This window comes from Phragmites australis, chromosome 12 (assembly GCF_958298935.1).
Source record: "Phragmites australis chromosome 12, lpPhrAust1.1, whole genome shotgun sequence".
In the NCBI taxonomy this organism is placed as follows: domain Eukaryota; kingdom Viridiplantae; phylum Streptophyta; class Magnoliopsida; order Poales; family Poaceae; genus Phragmites; species Phragmites australis.
The window spans coordinates 14,972,468-14,993,100 of record NC_084932.1 but is presented as its reverse complement, the minus strand read 5'-3'; the positions used below and the strand labels follow the sequence as shown (position 1 = coordinate 14,993,100).

The 20,633-nt window shown below is 44.4% G+C and overlaps 1 protein-coding gene across 1 annotated transcript; it reads left to right on the top strand.

Moving 5' to 3' along the window:
* Positions 1-18,547: 18,547 nt before the first annotated feature.
* On the top strand, positions 18,548-19,914 carry LOC133886979 (uncharacterized). The gene is made up of 3 exons (XM_062326891.1): positions 18,548-18,934; positions 19,077-19,339; positions 19,441-19,914. The coding sequence occupies exons 1-3, from the start codon at positions 18,800-18,802 to the stop codon at positions 19,448-19,450; spliced, it is 408 nt and encodes a 135-aa protein (XP_062182875.1). The 5' UTR covers positions 18,548-18,799; the 3' UTR covers positions 19,451-19,914.
* Positions 19,915-20,633: the final 719 nt, after the last annotated feature.

Sequence of the window (20,633 nt, the reverse complement as noted above, 5' to 3'; positions counted from 1 at the left end):
ACATCTTCACTACAAAGGAATCAAAATTTGCCTCTGAGATATAATTTCCTTCTCAACTACTTGAAATTTTGCATGCAGAGGGGGCATAAACACTTTAGTATAATGGAATCAAAATATAAATAATTGCATGTTCACTATTATGGTACCATTGTAACACAAATGCTAAGACATGGATAAGAAAGTATTAGGAATCAATAGCTTAACACATGTGTCGTAAACAAGTTTGGTTAGAACTTCCTTTAATAGTCGAGCTGGCGGAGCATGCCGAGATCCACGAGCTAGCTGAGCGCGCCAACGAGGCTGGCCTTGCCGATGCCCTCGAGGAGCACCTCTGGGTCATCCCCCTCCCTGACGCCGCATACAGCTTCGGATCTGACAGGCCATACTCGTTCCTACTAGTGGGCTCACCGACAGAGAAGCATGGATCGACATCGGGGCCAACAACATGGAGGAAGCTAGGGGCGTTATGGGAGAAGGAGGGTCGGGCCACAATTTGAGAGGGGGTGCATCGGGAAGAGGCACGGTTGCCGTAGGAAGAGGCCAGGCGCAGTTTTTCCTCCTATTTTTATTGAGCATGTGGGAAGAGGCCAGACGTGGTTTTTACTATGGTTTTTTATTGAATAGGTTGGGAATCGGGAGCTATGTAAGGAAGGTGACCACACTGATTTGGTATGAGGGAGGCGATTTGGTTGGCCTGAGAGCTAACTAAAAAAGACTGTTTGGCCCCTCCTCTCCTCTCTCCTCCTGTCGCTCGCCACTTGCCCCTCCCCGCTGCCCGCTTGTTTATCCAGGCAAGGTGCTACAGTAAACTATTGTTTTTCAGCAGAAATAGATGGTGTTATGCAGCATAAATTGCTACTTTTGTTTACCAGAAAATGCAATAAAAAACAGCACGAATTTTCATTGATAACATGGATAGATGATACAAGCATATGCATTCAAAGCGCAGGAGCACGGCATCACACTTGCATACACCATGGGCATTCTGCATCAAAAGCTACATCTTTTTTGGCTAGGTTCTTCTTCAGTACAGTTGCTTTTCGGTACTACTCCCTGTTGTTCTTTAGTTCCTCCTCAGTTCAGTTGCATACATGCCCTTCTCCAATCTGACAACCATCATATCATATCTTGAGTTAATTGGATCGACAGAATATTTGAGCACAAGTTACTTTAGTAATAATAAAAAACGTGGATACTGGTCTGAACCTGACCTTAGACCACTCGGACATCCTGACCTTGCAAAATAGAAGGATGCAACAAGCCAACAAGTAACTATAACCTTCTAAACATTCTTCCTTAAGACATGCAATCCAACCTATACTGATATAGCCCTTAAGATATGCAGTCAAGCATAACTTGATACAAGAAGGGACAGCGCAAAGCTGTACACTTAAATACTACAAAGCATACTTTACAGCTTTCTTAAAGATCAAAGGCTCAATGGTCAATATTTGTTTTTTCTAGAGCCTCAACACTAGGGTACAAGCTATAGTATTTGAATGCATGCCCAAACATACACCACACCACACACACACACATGCTCTAAGGCACACGTTAGACCTACAATCGATACACACACGTTTACTGAAGAGATTCACGAAGCCTCCGGCTCAATGGTCAATCTGAATGCATGGCAATGCACATAGTTTGGGGACAGTGAAAACTCAAACTTCGACAACAGGAGTGATAGCACAACCTTGAGCTCAACCATTGATAGGTTTGGCTAGTGCAGGTCCAGACACCGATGCCAAAGGGCATGTACACATGAGAGGGCTTGCGGGTGCCTACCGTGCCGTTGGCCAACCTCCTTAGATCAAACTAGCAGGCGACGGGGAGGGCAAGTGGGTGGCACATCAGGGAGAAGAGGTAGGTGGCGCCGGAAGATCTGGATCGACCTGAACTACTCCCAGTCACATATGGTTGGTCCTAGGGGCAAATCAGTCTTTTTAGTTGGCATGAGAGTTGTTAGGGGAACGCCCCAACCTGGAGATATTTAGATGATACACTATGGTATTACTACAGTTGTCATAATACTTTAGCCACCATGTGATATGTGAAGGGGTGAAATACTAAAAGTACCCCTCTGGGTATATGATTGTAACATAATATCTTAGGGGTAGATTGGTAATTTCCCTTACCTCTTGTCTCTATAAATATGCCCTCCAAAGGCAGGAGAGGGAGGACTCCAGTGGTTTTTTTCCCATTACACAAACAATATTTCTCTCGCTCTCTCCTTTCCACTCAGAGGCTCTGATAGTGTGTTGGTCCCGATCTTTCAATGAGAGGAGTGGATTTCGATTTAGGTGGAGTAGACGTTAGCGATCTGACTACAACAGTCCAGGAATGTCACACCTTAGCGATTGATACACTAACAATAGAAGTTGTTTGTGATCTTTTGGAGCATGATCAACCTAACCATGAGGGTATTTGTTCCTATAAGCAATAGAAGAATGAGTAATAACAAGATGAGCAAGCAACTTAATTGCGAATATAGATGAAAAGCGCAATCTAAAAATAGAAGTGGCGGGATTCTGAAAACAAGTAATCGGGTGGTCTAGCTAACATGCACATTTACAAGGTGAAATAGCAAAAGCTAGATCTATTCTATCAAAACCCAAACACTAGAAGAAGGTGCGACTGTCTATTTATGAGATAGAAGAGGAGAGGTTTCGGCTAAAACACCAGGAAGCCGAACTGGACTCTAACACAAAGCCCAAGTTTGATTCGGACTGGAAAGCACGCATGACTCTCTTTGACAATTTTGGACAGCTCAAGAGGAATTTCGAGATGAGGCCAGATCCATCTGAATGTAGAGGAAATTATGATTCCATCAAGTACTCATGGACCCCGAGAATCCTTCATAATAAACTGTTATGGCCTTTATCATTTACAGCTATCAGGAGGGCCGAATCCGAATTGAACTTGCCTCCACTTATATACTTGGACTTGTGTGGTTCTTCTCCCGGGTTCCTAATGACAATAAAATCATCACAATAGTTAAATAGTAATCCATTCTTATAAGCATTTGTGGGTAGCCCTAGGAACAAGTTCACCTGATGATTAAGTTGGCGTGCTTGTGCTCGCGTTATTGGTCCTTCAATCACCTGTTCGACATGCTGTGTAGTAGGAGGAATGCGTGTATCCGTGGAAAGTATTTCCTCATCATCCTCCCCTTCTTGCATTTGAGTCATCCTCGACTCAAGCTCATCCTCTTCTCCCAAGTATGGCTCCAAATATGCAATGTTAAAGGTGGGACTAACCCCAAAATCTGCAGGCAAATCCAGCTTATATGCATTATCATTAATCTTTTGTAACACTTTGAAGGACCATCAACTCTAGACATCAACTTTAATTTTCTCAATTTAGGAAATCGATATTTTCTCAAACATAACCAAACCAAATATCTAGGTTCAAAAGTTAAAAGCTTCATCCCTTTACTACCAGCAAGTTTATACTTAGCATTCATGCGCTCTATGTTTTGTTTAGTGGTTTCATGAATTTTCAACATAAAATCAGCACATTGTCCCGCATTAAAATTTAGCTTTTCTAAAGATTGAAGAAGTAAAAAATTAATAGGAGCACGGGGAACAAAGCCATAGACAATTTCAAAAGGGCAAAGCTTTGTAGTACAATACATTGAATGATTATAAGCAAATTCAATATGAAGCAAGCATTCTTCCCACATCTTTATATTCTGTTTCAAAACAGTCCTAAGCATGATAGACAAAGTTCTATTAACAACTTTAGTTTGCCTGTTAGCTTGGGAATGACAAGCAATCAAGAATAAAAGTTTAGCCCCCAATTTCTCCCATAATGTTCTCCAAAAGTGGCTAAGGAACTTAATGTCACGATAAGAAACAATAATGTTCGGCACACCATGCAAGCAAACAATTTCATGAAAGAATAAATCAGCAATATGGGTAGCATCATCACTGTTATGACATGGTACAAAGTGTGCCATCTTAGAGAACCTATCCACAACAACAAAAATGATGTCCCACCCCTTGTTCTAGGCAATCTTATAATAAAGTCCATAGAAATATCTTCCCAAGGTACATTAGGAATAGTTAGGGGCATATACAAACCATGAGGATTAGGTCGTAACTTAGCCTTTTGACATGTAGTGCAGCGAGCAATGAATCATTTCACATATCTTCTCATCTTTAGCCAAAAGAAATGACCAGCAAGGATGTCCTTCCTTTTCTTCACACCAAAGTGTCCTATCAGCCCACCTCCATGCGCTTCCTGCAACAACAATAAACGAATGGAGCTAGCTAGAATGGAAACCCATCATTGAGAACAAACTTATTCCATGTTTTTCCCTCTTTACATTTCAGCAACACATCTTCAAATTCATCATCATGCACATATTGCTCTTTAATGGTTTCTGATCCAAAAATTTTGAAATCAAGATGCACATATTGCTGCTCTTTAATGGTTTCTGATCCAAAATTTTTGAAATCAAGATGCACATATTGCTGCTCTTTAATGGTTTCCGATCCAAATTTTTTGAAATCAAGCTATGAAAGCATGGTATATCTCCTAGACAAAGCATCAGCAATAACATTCTCCTTTCCCTTTTTGTGTTTGATGGCATAAGGAAAATATTCAATGTATTCAACCCACTTTGCATGCCCATGGTTCAATTTTCCTTGACTACGAATATGCTTTAACGATTCATGATCAGAGTGTATGACAAATTTTTTGGGCCATAAATAATGCTGCCATGTTTCTAAAGCTCGAACTAGAGCATACAGTTCCTTATCATAAGTAGAATAGTTTAAACTAGGCCCACTCAACTTTTCGTTGAAATATGCCACATGTTTGCCTTCTTGTAACAACACACCACATAAACCAATTCCACTAGCATCACATTCAAGCTCAAAAGTCTTGTTAAATCAGAAAGTTGGAGTAATGGTGCATGTGTAAACTTATCTTTTAGCTAGTTAAAAGCATTCTGCTGTGCAAAGCCCCAATGAAATAGTACACCCTTCTTAGTGAGTTCATGCAATGGTGCAGCGATGGTGCTGAAATCCTTCACAAAACGGTGATAGAATTCAGCAAGTCCCAAAAAACTTCGCACTTGTGTGGCCTTGTAGGAATCGGCCAACTGTGTATCGCTTCAACCTTGGCTTGATCAACTTCAATTCCCTGTGGAGTAACAACATAGCCAAGAAAAGAGACTCGATCCGTGCAAAAAAGGTGCACTTCTCAAGGTTACCAAATAGGCGTGCAACACGTAAAGCATCAAAAACAGCATGCAATTGGTCAAAATGTTCTTCTAATGATCTACTATATATCAGAATGTCATCAAAATATACCACCATAAATTTACCAATAAAAGTGCGCAAAACCTCATTCATTAATCTCATGAATGTGCTAGGTGCATTAGTTAAACCAAACGGCATTACTAACCACTCATATAATCCAAACTTAGTTTTAAACGATGTTTTCCATTCATTTCCTAACTTCATGCGAATCTAGTGGTATCCACTATGCAAATCAATCTTTGAAAACACAATAGAGCCACTTAATTCATCAAGCATATCATCTAACCTAGGGATTGGATGTCGATATCTGATGATAATGTTATTAATAGCTCTACAATTCATACACATGCACCATGTTCCATCTTTCTTAGGGCACTAAAATGACCAAAACAGAAAAGGACTAAGAGACTCATGCACATACTCTACAATCCATACACAATGCAAGCTTTTCAACCACCTCAGAGCTTGCTAAATTGTTACAGTTTCCCCCATCAATGATGACACGACACGAATGCTCCTTAATCACACATTTAGTGTGAAACAAATTATATCGTTGATTTTGTTTTGCCTTCTCCATTGTGCACTCAACACATGCTGCACAATGAGGCTCTCATAGTGGTCTGCATCTTCAGCACCAATGTGCTCTTCCTCTTGATCGTGACCATCTCCACTCCCTACATGGTCACTTGCAAGCATAACATATGTATTGTTATCCAAATCACTAGCAGAAGAAAACTCACCATCATCCCACACAATCAAGACGCGCTTGCTTGGACATTCCCTCTTCACATGTCCAAAACCATTCCATTGATCACATTGAATATCCCTCATATGCCCTGTAGATGCAATAGAAGAAATGCTCTTTGCTGGTATTGGTGCAACACTCTTTATAACCTCGATGGCGTGAGAGGCAAAATTGGCTATAGAAGAACGTGGCTTGCTGTTGGTAGAAGGTGTAGAAGCACGAGTGGTTAGAGTAGCACTTATGCACGGCTGCCATGAACTTGCTCGTCCTGTAGAAACATTATTCCTAGCATTGCTGCGACATCCCTGCACTTCTCTTTCAGCCTTACAAGGAAGATGAAATGATCGTGTGACAGAATTGTATTCCTTGTAAGCTAAAATGTCCTGAATTTCACGGTTCAAACCACCCATAAATATAGACATAGCAGCCTCGTCTCCTTCCTCTAAGCCACAACGCAACATACCTATTTGCATCTCCTGATAATATTCTTCTACACTTCTACTACCTTGTCTCATTTGTTGCAATTTATGTAACAGATCACGTGCATAATATGAAAGAACAAATCTAGCTCACATGATTTGTTTTAAAGCATCCCAAGTTTGGTGTGTATTATTTGGATTCTTTTGACAATATGCACTCCACCAAAATAGAAGCAAAATTAGCAAATTCACTAGTGGCAACCTAACCCTTTTACCTTCCGGAAATTCATGACAATCAAGTTTTTGATCAACAGCTAGTTCCCATGTGAGGTAAGCATCAAGATCATATTTCCCATCAAAAGGTGGTATAGTGAATTTAATCTTTCCTAGTGATTTATCATTGTCACGTACCTCATGGCGTGGGAATACATGACCCATGCCGATGTGATTAAGACGTAGTCAGCGTCGATCACATGCATCCACATCATTGTAACACCTTGAATTTTAGATTTCTCATATTTCTAAAATTTTCCAAGATTTGTTGATAGATTAAATAATTATAATAAGAAAAATACTATTTTCTAAATTCAAAATATAATTTTGAATTAGGATTATTAATTCTTTGAATGCATTCATGTCGAAAATAGGTATATAGGTTTTCTTTGGTTTATATTGGATTTTAGTTGAGCTCTTTTGGAGTTTCATTGAATTTATTTGAGTTAAATCTTATTTCCAAAATATCAAAATGTGTTCCTAAGTTCAAAACAGTTTTATTGGGCATATAAATGATTTCAAAATATTGTTGGAGTTTTTCTAGAATTTTTAGGGTTTATTTGGCATCTCATTTGGATTTGATTTGCTTACTCCTTTTTTCTATAATTCTTATGTAAAAGAAAAAGACAAAAAACCTAAACCTAATCCTATCTACCCAGCCCAACCCTCTCTCCCTCACCCGGCCCACTCTCTCTCTCTCTCTACCGGTCTTTTTTCTCTGAGCCGAGCCGGCCTGCTCTTCCCCGTCGGCCTAGCCAGCCTAATCTGGCCTGCTCCTCTCTCTCTCCCTCTTCCAGCTGCTGACAGCCCCGGCCCCCTGGTTAGTGCTGCCCCCTTCCTCCAGCCGAAGCTTTCATGCGCCGTCCGACCCCAGTTTAGCAACACCATGCCAATCCGACCTGATCCAAGGTTGAAAACCATCTAGAAGCTCTGATACGAGATCAACTCAAGAGTCCACACCTGAATCCAGCCCTATATCTAAGCCCTACGCGTTTGAACAAGGAGACCGAGTTGGATTAGAGCTCCGCCACCTCTTTCAAGTCCTGCTTTGCCACGAACACTTCCTTCCCCCCTATATATATTCGAGCCACTGTTCTCTATCTTCCACTAGTCCAATCTGTCGAATCCCGAGCCACTCTCACCAAAAACAGATCCACTGCCGCCTGCCATTGCCGCGTCGCCACTCAAGCTCGTCGTTTGCCACTCTTGTCGCCTCCCCGCTACATCTGAGACCAACTCTGGCTCTGCGTGCTCTCAAGGAGTCAATTCCACCACTCCTTATCGCCTCTTCGCTACCGAAACATCGTCGCCGACGAGGACCCGACGATCTTCGCCGGACCTCTCGTCGCCAGCTCATCTCACCGCCTCCCGGAGTCACCCGAAGCCCTAGAATTCGCGATTAGTAGACAACGCTTCAGATCTGTTCGAGGGACTTCAAGACCAAGGTTTCGTCAACACTAAGCAGCATTGGGTAAAAGGCAAGTATACTCCTTGATCATATTGAACCTATGTTTTAAATATTTTATTTTACAAAATTGCATGCAATGTCTGTCAACTTGATGGGTAGTCACCTATGTTAGGATTTACCTAGTTTTTCTTTACATTCCTTGAAGCCTAAGTGGTAGTTGATATGAGTCTCTTGGGTAGAATTGCTTAGCCATGCTTTTAGGATGTTGGGAAGTGTCATATACATGTTTAGTGGATATATGCAATGGTGATGATGATCTTGTTAGAAACATAGAACCCTAGGACTTGGGCAAGGAGTTGGTTTGATAATGGTGGTTATGTGGTTGGTTTAGTGTTTTCTCAAGTGACCTAATTAAGGACCGATTCGTGGAGCAACAACCTGAGAAGTTCCGTACAAACACGAGACTGATATGGGTAGGCTTAGCCGATTAATTAGGGTGTTTTAGTGTTGTGTGGGCTAGATGGGAGGCATAGATGAGGGAAGTTAATTCTTAGAAACCATAGGGCACAAGAGGGGGCTTCTATGTGGCAGCACTTGGTGGTGAAACCTAGAGTGTTGGTGACACATACTGGGAGGATTCTTTGTAAAGGCTTCGTAGTGATCTTCTGGCAACACACCACTGGTGTGTGTATAATGCTTGGCTGGCATTGCAACATGGATACTTTAGTCATCTACTTGCAGGTGATGAAATCACGACTCGTGTGAAAGTTGTACAACCTCTGTAGAGTGTAAAACTATTATAACAGTCACACCCTCAGTTATGGGAGACTTAGATCCTCATTTGATTAGATGGTTATGGTATAATACAGGGGTACTAGTTTGTTATGGTTTATGGGATGGTTAACCTTGGATGGTTTGTTATCGGGTTGTTGGGGTATATTCACTTAACAACTGCTTAATGCTTTTGAATTACATTACTGTTTTCTTTACTTGCACTTACACAAATATACCATGTGTTAGCCTATTCTTATTGCAAGCCTACATATCATTATCTTTCCCACACTTGTTGAGCACGTCATGTGATCACACTTGCTATTTTCTCTATTCCATGCGACATATGTGCTGCTACTCAGTGGGTGAAGATGTTGAAGACTATCAAAATGAGGTTGTGACATTCTAGGCTTGTGTCTCTCGGTCGGTTGCCTGCGGTGTTATTGGGCACCAGTGTTTCTATTCTGCTGCAAATATCTACATAGAAGACAATATATGTCAATTGCTGTAAGAGTTTAATGTTTATTCTATAAAAGTATTGCTTTTGTTACTTTACCTGTGATGTTCTTATGTGTGTTGAACATCATGGGCACACATAAGCCGCATCTGGTTTTGGCCGTTAAAACCAGGTGTGACAATCATCAAGCTCAGAGCCAGTGGCATAGTTGTCGTTGTTTGCTCAATGTCAATTTTGTCACCTTTGTTGAGACACGGGGAGTGATCGACATAATGCATTTGAGGTATGTGATGATGTTCTAGCTAGGATCAAGTCAACCATACCTTCTTTTAGTGGCAATTATGATCCTCATGCATATATTGAATGGGAGCTAGTGGTTGACAGAGAATTTGAGATATATGACTTGTGTCTAGTGTCTTTACTAAATATGCTTAAAATGAGTGGAAACATGCTTGTAGACATGATAAGATACCTCAATCTTGGAAAGCCATGAAAAGATATTTGAGAGATGTTTTTGTTCCCACATATTATTCTGATATCCTTTTCAAGATATACATAGTTTAAAACAAGGTAGTAAAGCTATTAGAACATAATATCAAAACTTGTATAATTGTCTATTGCGCTGTGGGGGAGATGAATGTGAAGAGGCTACAAAGATCCGATTTTTAAGTGGGCTTAATCAAGAAATTCAGCACATGCTTCTTCATGAAACATATAGCTCTCTCTCTCTCTCTCTCTCATTTGCTACAGCTTGCTTGTGAAGCTGAAAGTCGAACTGGAATAGACATGAGAAAATAAGAATATGTGAAACATATGTTTGTATCTCCTTGTATCACTAACAGCTTGAAGAAAGTGAAGAATAATCCAAAGGAGAATGAGCTAGTTGAGCAAACAAGCCCATATTTTCATGAAGAGAATCATGCTGCACCAACACCATCTGAGGAGATTATAAAAGGTAATAAAATTGGTGTTACCATCGCTAAAGGTGAGTTTATTTGCAATGGACTATCAATATCTACTACTCATGATATTTCAGAGCAATCATTAGTGGACATCCCTACTAAATTTCCTTTGTCACAAGTTGATTTGGTTGCTATTCCTTGTGAAAAACAAGAGTTGTGTGATGCTTCACTTATATCAATGCCACAACCAGGGAAAGAAGTTACTCCTATTTTTGAACCTTTTGTTGCTACTGAGGATAAACATGTTGTTCACATTATTGATAAGAAAGAACTAGAATTACTATCTTTTTTAAATATTTGGGGCTATATTGAATTTGATGATCTTTGTGAGCTCAATAATTTAAAGGAGAAATTATTTGCTAGGTATGATTTGCCATGTCCTACTAATACGATTTTCCATATCATTGGCAATTATAATTATGAAGGAGTGTATCTTGTGCATAGAGTGTATATTTATTTAAATTTGAAGATATATCTTTTTCATAATGAGGCGTGTTGTGTAGAGGATCATAGTAGTGCTAATATTTCTTTCTCTAGTTCCTCTATTTGTGCAAATGAGCTACATGTTTGTTGGCAAGAAGGGGAGTTTTGTGGGAAGCAAAATACCAAAATATGTTCTCCCTGTGCAAAACTTTCAGAATTCAACCGTTCTTTCACGCTGAAATCTGCCTCACCCTTTCTTCTGCAATCTAACACTAGAGTGAGTTGGTTTCCTCCTATTGTCAATATTTAAAAAGAACAAGTGATGCTACACAATGATATTTCTTTTCTTGTGAGCTACACCGAGCTTAAAAGACAAATCAAAACTGAGGACGGTTTCCAATCAAGAAGGGGAGAATGATGAGGACATCACTGGCTCACATATGACCATGCCTATGTTATACAAGACGAACCAAAGGTGCATGCATTCTATGTTAGATTTACTTTTTATATATTTGAGCAAAGGGTCTTGCACATGAGTTCTGTTGTTTTCTTTTTCAGAAGTGTTAGCATGGATTAAGCTAAAGAAAGGACGACACGCATGGAATGCAAGGAGAATAAATGAAATTGATTGGGGATCGATTCTGAACCTTCTCCAATTATTCTTCAAAGTCACCACGTCGTTTATTAGCCAAGGGAAGCAAGAGTTTGAGTTGAATACGTTCTGGATTTGGATTCAGACTGCAGAAACATGGCTGGATTCAAATGGCTGTAATTTATTCATACAAAATTCGTTTCGGATGTTCTTGGACTTCCTAGGAAGCTTATTAATTTGACTTTCCAATGGATCCAGCCTCACTAGTAGATTCATTGCCTACACATCATAATCATCTGAGAGAGGTGCTGCATCACCGGATGGGCCAAACCGGGCCTTGTAAGCATGTCAAAGCCCAGGCCCAAGTTATATGCGCCCCACCTGGTCATGCACAACCCTAGGATGACTCTAACACATCCTCCTTGCCCTCTTCCTCTCATATATACTCAGCAGCCGCTACTGAAGAACTCGAGTTTTGTTTAGATTGAAGTTAACCATCGCTACTTTGCTGCATAGACACGCGTGTCAGCTAGACCACCTATTCTACTGTCTTTGGAACCCCACCTTGTTGAGTTTATCAATTTGAAGCTTCAATTCATACCCATAATTTTAGACTGCTCTTTATCTTTGTTCTTGCTTTGTTCTTCTTCGCGTTGCAAGAATCAACCTTTGTTGTTAGGTCAACCGTGTCATGACAAGGTTGATAACACTCGAGGCGTGGCGTAGCGATTGCTAAGGCGCAACGTCCTATACGGTTGTAGTGGGGTTGTCAATGTCACTCCTCACTAGATGTCGTTTATCAAACTCACTAAAAGATTGGGCCAACACACAAACCACAACCGTGGTGTTCAATAGGCTCCATCTCCAAACTTGAGCCTCCTCTTATGAGTGGGGCTCTTGTCGTATATGTTGGGGCTCACCTTCTGTGCCCCAACAGTGCGCCATTCATAGGGATGTGAACAAAGAGCCTTGCCAGAAGGAGAAAGCAAGAGAAAGCACCAAGCGTAGCATGCAAGACGCTGGTGTGTAGGCTACCTCCGGCTTGGATGTCTCATCGCCATGCGAGCAGGTACGGTTTGATGCATGCATAGCCACCATGTCCTCTATGCGAGTGAGCTGTGGCCAAAACTGCGTGTGCACATGCACGCCAGCCCGTACTTGGCTACACCTGTAACTGCGAGCTAGAGTGTCCCTCGCCCACCCTCCAGAGAGGATGCGAGGGCCACTCATACCCCTCCAAACATGTCTGGGATAAAGGGGATGCAGCTGCTAGTGCCACTCAGTGAGCACAACCCCATTGGCGTCTTGCAAGTGAAGAGCCCGCACTTGCATCGGCTTGGGCGAGTGTGAACGACAATTGTGGTGTGCTGTGAGCCACTCCTGAGACTGTTCAAAGGAAAAGCACATACGATTGTGGCTCCCCATGCCCTCCGACCTCGAGCAAAGGATAACCCATGCGAGAGCAAAAGCAAAGGTAAAACTCATGCGAACCTCCATGCATAAGGTAAGTGCATGCACCCATTTATTGTGTAGTAGTTAGATATACCCTGTTCATTACTAGTGTCAGCTGGTGGTCAGTTGGACCTGTAAGTGGACTAGCTAGTACTCCTGCTAGTATTTTTATCGTTACGTGCTATTCTCTGGGCAAGCGTCCATTGCACTTAGTCACTATCAGCTTTGGGGCGTTGAAAACCTTTGTTTATTAACACCAAAGAACTGCACCCGAGCTAGAAAGATAATGGTGAAAAATGGAGTAGACCTATTTAAATACCACAAGATAAGGTTATAAATGCTCCACTGTGCATGTAGTGGTAGAGTTAGAGAAGGTAGCCCATAAAAAATAGATTATCCCACCTGACGCACACACTATCCACAGTAGAGCATGGTGCCGCAATACTTAACAAAAGCTTTTGTGTTCACACCATGACCCAGGGATATTTACTCTCATGGTGTAAGAAATAGCAGTACATTTTATTTACCATACGCATAAGAGATAGTAGCATGTATGTGGACGGTATAGGAGGATATCTCTTAACTATTGTGGTACTCACGTTTTCTTGCCGCTAGCAAGTTTATCTTGTGTCAGCGTGTCAGAACATTTAATGCACCTTTATTGTGGCCACTAGCCCAATGGGTTGCCATCCTACCATATGCATATTCTAAGAAATGCATGTAGCTAGCCAAGGGTGACCTCGAGTGTGTGCTTAGCTTTAACAGGTCCTTGAGTCGCATCAGCATGTTGTCTGTCAGGCTGCTCCGGAGGCCAAGCGCTCCGCATCGTCTCCACAAACCACGCCGGAGGACGAGGGCTCTGAGATACCTCCATGCTTTGCTATGTCTCCATAGCCTCCGCTTCTCCGCACCTCCACGTGCGAAGCCACCAAGCTGGAGCCTTCATGAGCCACCACGCCGGAGCCTCCCCGTACTCCAGAGCCTCGCCATACTTCGGCCTTGATGGACTCTGGCCTCTTCGACCTCCGGTGCCTCCATGCCTCGCCATACTTTGGAGCCTCGCAGCAACCCTTTTGCTTGCCAGACCACCTCCTCGCTCACTGTCGAAGCCCTACGCACTCACTGTTTCGTTAGGCACCAAACAGGAGCATACAAGCTCTAAGGGAGCACACACAAGCACTGAAGAGAAGCTAACACTTAGACTCAACGTGAACACACACACGAGCACATGCACACAGAGAAGAAAGCTAACACTTCTCGCACCAGAGAAGCTCACAAACTGAATACACACGAGAGGAACACCTCATGGTCGGAGCTCCGTCCAACTTCCAAAATCCACTGCACTCTACGATAGGAGTTCATCCGCCTCGCTACTGACGAAGCCCATCTCTGAACACTGGAGCCTCCTAGTCATGCCTACTCCGACCTATGGAGTGTCCGGCTATGACTACACCAGAGCCCCCAAGTCGTGCCTACTCCGGCCCCCAAAGTCTCCGGCCATGACTACACCAGAGCCTCCAAGCCATGCCTACTTCGGCTTCTGTAATCTCCAGCCACGACTGCACTGAAGCCCCCAGCCACACCACTATGGCGTCACCTACACCTGCTCTGATGCCTCTGATCGTGCCACTTTGGCATTGCCTACACCAGCTCTGAAGCCTCCGGTCGCTCCACTCCAGCGCCGCCTACCCCAGCTCCGATGCCTCTAGCTGTGCCACTCTGGCATTACCCACACCAGCATTCAAAGCCCCTAGCCACTCCACTTCGGTGTCACCTACTCGGGCTATTGTCGAGCCTCCTTCGGCTCGCTGCCACACCGGAGACCTCCTCCAAGCTCCTACTACGCCGAAGGCTTCCTCTGGCTCTAGCTACCTCCGTGTCAAAGTCGAAGCTCTGACCCACCTTCACCAAAGGCCACGCATACTCACCAAGGCCAAGCAGCATTTTAGGCCTCTGCGCTAGAGGCCGGGCTGCCCTTCGGCCGACTCTTCGCTGAAGGCTGAGCTTCGCATGGTGGAAATCCCTCTGCGCACCTCACTGAAGGCCTTCCGTGCTCCCGTCGGAGGCCTCACCCAGAGGCCACTCACCCAGAGCTGGGCTCCCCGCTGGAGCTTCACGTCCTCACCCCGGGCCCTCATAGACCGGCTAATGTCTATTTCTTGCTAGCCTTCATCATTGCACTTAGCTTCCCCGGGCATGCATGTTCCACGAGCTCCGATCTGCTCACCAGAGGAGGTGATCTGGCCATATTCCATGCTGGGGGCCTCGCTCTGGCCGCCTGTCTCAACAGAGGCCACGATCTGGCCGCCACCCTTCACGCTCATCGACCGAGAAACCCTGCCTCCTCAAGCTATGCCAGGTGCCGCAGGAGCTCAAACAAGCTATCTTGCCCCTGCAACCCATGAGCAGCAATGTGAATTAGCATCCTAGGCTGCATGGGGCAAGTTGGCTACATGCATAATTAATATAATAAGGTATGTGCTAGACCACCAGCGCATAGTCTTTGCATGTATTCCTTTGCAAGGTACGTGTTACCCTGCTAGTTCATGTTCTTTGCATGCATATCCTTTATAAGGTAGTACTGGTGCATGGTCATGCCCATCGTAGGCTGAAAAACCCAGCGATCAGCCAATGTGTGCCAGGCGTCTAAGCTCAGCATGTGTATTTAATGCTTAGCAGGCGTGCACTAGTTTCCTCACACATAAAAGGAGCAGGGCATTAGTCCACGAACACCATGCCTGTATATACCTCTTGCTTTTGTGATATATGCATGCATGCTCTCATAGTTTTCTCTATTTTTTAGGAGCTAGAAGCAGGACCTTGAGTGGGCCTATGAGCAAGGAGTGGTTGAGACCTGGCTTCGCAAGGAACAAACTGGTGGACCACCCCAGGCACACACGTGAGCCCCTCTAGCCTCACTGCCCCTCCGGCCCAGCAGGACTCTGGCCACACGCGCTTGAGGTAACGCGCCTGAACTCCTACTGATCACCAGGTATGTCCCACCGTTGCCACCTCAAGTTCAGCATCGCTGTTTACTTTTGACCTTTACACGACATTCTACTGCAATTAGCTATTCACTAGCAACAGTAAACAACAAAAATTAAGTTATATCTTAGTTTGTCATGTGATAAAAATAGCCGTCCAACCTAGTCATAACTTATACTACAACTAGCTATTCACCAATAACAGTAAGGTACCAAACTTAGCTTAAGTTATTTCTTTGCTCAAATAGTGTATAGACATTAAAACCGTCCTCACCGATAGCATAGCCTCGGTGACGGAGATGCACTAAAAACCTCCACACGAGGAGATATCTTACAAATCTCCTCACCGATAGCATAGCCTCAATGGTAGAGAGGTCTTAAAGACCTATCGTATAAACCCTCTGGCATCTTAAAGGCAAAGCCTCCATGCCAGAGAGGTACAAAACTCTCCGACATCTTGAAGGCAAATACTCCATGCCAGATCAGCATTGGACCCTCTACCATCTTGAAGGCCTAGCTAGCCTCCGTGACAGCTGCGACATGCACCATCCGGCATCTTAAAGGCCTAGCCTCCATGTCAGATCAGCATTGGACCCTCTGTCATCCTAAAGGCCTAGCTAGCCTCCGTGATGACTGCGGCATGCACCCTCTGGTATCTTCAAGGCCTAGCCTCTGTGTCGGACCCACGAGGACCCTACGGTATATTGAAGGCCTAGCCTCTATGTCGGAGAGATCTAACACCTTACGCTCCAAAAAATTTGCAGGTCACGGCAAACTGCTAGCCAGCGTAGAATTCAGTTTTGCCTCCAACCAATGCAACTAAGCACCCCTAAAAAATCGTACCCTCCAGCCGCTACAGCCACAGAGTGCGAGGGGGCTGGGAAAGGGGAGACAAACAAAGCATTGGCACAACCAAAGTTAAAAGGTGAAAGTCAACACAATCCAATTTCATTACATCATACATCATACATACATACATACATACATACATACATACATTCATACATAGGTACGTACATGTGTATATAGGCATACGTGTGGTAGAAATGCCTTAAAAGCTTCCCCGTCTCGGCTAAAGGCATGGCATTAGTGCTAATAGAATGCGCCATTTGCCCGCTCATGGCCAAAAAGCACGAGAGGGCTGGGGAGTCAGGGAGCCAAAAGGCTTGGTTGATCCTGCACAAGTTATAGAATTTTGCTATTCCCTGTCAGAACACATTATGTTCAAAACCCTCCAGCGTCTTGAAGGCAAAGCCCTCCATGCTAGAGAGGTAATTATTCTCTAAACAATTACATGAATAATGCATGAGCTGAGATTCCAACAAACTTAAGTGGGACTCGGAATATGTTGGTTCCGGATGGCCCCATGCCGCCTTAGTCTCGCCGTCAACTCCACCTCCATCATCCACCACTAAGGGGGTAGCGGGTTGCCTTACCCTCGCCATCGACTCCTCCTTCGACTTCCGCCATTGAGGGCTACAGATAGCTCTGGCCCGTCAGGCACCTCAGCCTCGCCGTCGACTCCACCTTCGGCATCCACCGCTGAGAGGGTACCAGGCCACCTCTGGCTTCCACAACCGAGGGGGTAGCGGGCTACCTCAGCCTCGCCATCTACTTCACCCCTAGCTTTCGCTGCTAAGGGCTCCAGACAGCTTTGCCCTGTCATGCCCCTCAGCCTCGCCGTCAACTCCACCTCTAGCATCCACCGCTGAGGGGGTAGCGGGTCGCCTCAGCCTCGCCGACGACTCCACCTCTAGCTTCCACCACTAAGGGGGTAGCAGGCTGCCCTCACTATCCACTCCACCCCAACTTCTGCTTCTTCCATCGAGGGCTCTAGACGGCTTTGCCCCATCACGCTCCTGAGTCTCGCCGTCAACTCCACCCCCGGCATCCACCGCTGAAGGGGTAGCGGGCTACCTTAGCTTCATCGATGACTCCACCTCTAGTTTCCACCGTTGAGGGGGTAGCAGGCTATCTTAGCCTCGCCGTCTACTCAACCCTCGACTTCCGCCACCGAGGGCTCCAGACGGCCCTGCCCCCATCATGCCCCTCAGCCTCGCCGTCGACTACACCTCCGACATCCACCACTGAGAGGGTGGCGGGCTGCCTCAGTCTTGCTGTTGACTCCGCCTCTGGTTTCCACTGCCGGGGGCTTAGAACGACTCTGCCTCCGTCATGCCCCTCAGCTCCATCGACAACTCTGCCTCTAGCTTCACCGCCATCGAGCATTGTCACGGGCTCCGGACCATGTCACCTCCATCAAACCTCATTGCCGCCGCTTGCGGCCATCGCCGAGAGGTTTTCCAAGGACGGGAACCTGTTTGGGGTATCCTAGGTTGGGTTGGAGCTAGTTCTTTGATCATATGCTCGCTCCTCATAGCCTTAGAGCTATAGATGAGGGGTACTGTTGGGGGAACGTCCCAACTTGGAGAAATTTAGACGATGCATTGTGGTATTACTATAGCTTTCATAGTATCTTAGCCACCATGTAGTATGTGAAAGGGTGAAATGTTAAAAGTACCCCTCTAGACATATGATTGTAATATAATATCTTAGAGACAACATTTCTCCTACCTTTTCTCTCTATAAATATACACTCGAAGAGCAGGAGAGGAAGGATCCTAGTGCTTTTTTTTCTCGTTACACAAATGATATTTCTCTCGCTCTCTCATTTCCACTCATAAACTCTGTCTTCAAACTTGAGCCTCTTGTTATGAATAGGACTCTCACCGTATCTGTTAGGGCTCACCTTCCGTACTCCCAATAAGAGCTGAAAAGAAAAGAAAAACGAATTAAAATAGGATAATGGTAAGGAAATCAAAAGAGTTCGTCTTCTTAGTGGCAAATAGACGAAGCCAACGATGGAAGTAACAAATAAGCTAAGCCATCTTGACGATGGAAAAAACCAATTGGCTCATCAGTCGGTGGTGCCGCAAGCCCGTAATCGAGTTCCTCGTCAGAATCAAACTCCTCACCCAAATCAGTGTCCTCACCACTAGAGTCAAGATCCTCTGCAGCCGAATCGGCGTTCGTGCACCAGATCATGCTGCTCCTCACCCGAATCGGCTTCCTATCCACCGGATCAAGCCGGTCCTCGCCCAAATCAGCCTTCTCCCCCGCATCTGCCTCCTTCACCGCTGGTCCCCCTCCTACTGCCTCCGCCGTGGCCACCTCCCAGGTAATTTCTTGATTGTTCATGAGGAATTCATGCTGTCTTTTCTCCTTGCGATGTGATTGGGATATTTTTTTCCACAATTTTGTTTTTATTATTTAACCTGCTAGAATGTCAAAATAGTTATGCAAGGCTGCGGTTTTCCTAGGTAACTAGATTGAGATTGGGGCTTAGGGAAGAAATCGGACTGAAAGCGTCGCGGATGGCCTGCATGGTGGTTGAGCTTAAGCCCGTTACAGATGAGCTGGAGGTCGAGCTTGATGTCCCACGACGCCAATCCCTTCTTTGTGATGGTGCCACGGAAAACCTCCTGGCGGACCCTAGCCGTCGGCCGCTCATGGCCCCTCCGTCACCTCGCCCTCCACCAACCATCGTCCACCTAGTCGCCAGCGTCCATGAAGCCAAAGTCCGGTAATGCACACACAGATGCTGTCCACTAATTTTCTGAATGTTCTTGTGCAAAATTTCATCTTTGATTAATTGTTTCTCTGTTTAATTTCGATGCATGCTAGGGAGCGTTAGCAGTGCCATCTTCCTTGTGGATGGCGCATTAAGGGCAGCGATGATTGAGGGCGTCACTGCATCGGTGGTGTCTGACAGAAGAAGGTGTAGGCCGACGCGATCTGCTTGGCCATCTGTGTCGTTGGGGACGGGCGCTCCAGCCTGGCCATGTCGGTCCGCAGGCTCCTGAGCACCTCCTCTCGAGCGCGTGTTTTGTCTGGCGTGCTATTGTTAGTGTGTTAGTAGTACTAATCACCGTATTAGGCAGGCTGGTATGTGGGTTTGTTGGAACCTGCCAAATATCAACGGGAAGTTTAAGCTGGCTTGCGGCAGCCGCTTCTTCCTGCCGGACAGAGCGAAACGTGGGGCGGGAAGCCAACCCGCCTCACTTGTGATCTTCTGTAAAAAAACCCCATTCATTGATTGCAAATGCCGCAGGTGTATTTGATAGACCTTTACAGCATCTTAACGGGTAACAATAGCTTTTAAAAGAGGATTATTGACCCCTAAACAGCTTTATCCTCCACTAGTGCCAATTTTCATTCTTATCTTTCCTAGGAGCACTAGGTTTCCTTTTCCCTGTTTCTATGACTTAACATTTGCAAAATAAGAAAGAAGTCCTTTTAAAAACAATATGATGAAAATAGACCTGTGTTGCTTCACCTAAATGAGAACTAAAGCAGAAAAGGGATGCCCACTGCCATTAATTGGTGCTTGCCTGTTTGTTTTGTGCACCTTTTGCTTCTCTCAGCTGCTCAGCAACGATTGAGTTTGTAAGAAGGATACCAGAAATCCTATTAAATTCATTAAAATCAGGATAAGTATCAAACATGCATACAAAAATCAAGAATAATGAATAAAAAATGCTGTAGAAGGATGAAAGCAATCAGCGGCTGGTTCGGAACAAAAATCTATAAAGAGTTCCATAAAAATATATGCTAAAACTTTGAGGATGTGACATGAAAGTGGAGAAAGATTCAAAAGGTTTTCACCCGTGTTCAGTATCCTTCGTGTAAAGTTATACCAACACTTCAGTGTTTCTCTCTCACAAATGGTCCATAATTTATTCCTAAATTCTCAGGTATTTCTGAATGGTGTGTGTTCTTCTAGTACTTTCTGGTATTTTCTTTATGTCAAACTATGTTCAAGTGTCAAAAAAAGACAAATGAAAAAAAAAGAGTGTGTAGGTGGAGTTGCAAAAGAA

Coding starts and splice junctions, on each gene's coding strand:
- LOC133886979 (XM_062326891.1), top strand. CDS start 18,800: ATGCTGCTCCTCACCCGAATCGGCTTCCTATCCACCGGATCAAGCCGG. Junction 18,935..19,076: donor CCGCCGTGGCCACCTCCCAG/GTAATTTCTTGA, acceptor CGGTTTTCCTAG/GTAACTAGATTGAGATTGGG.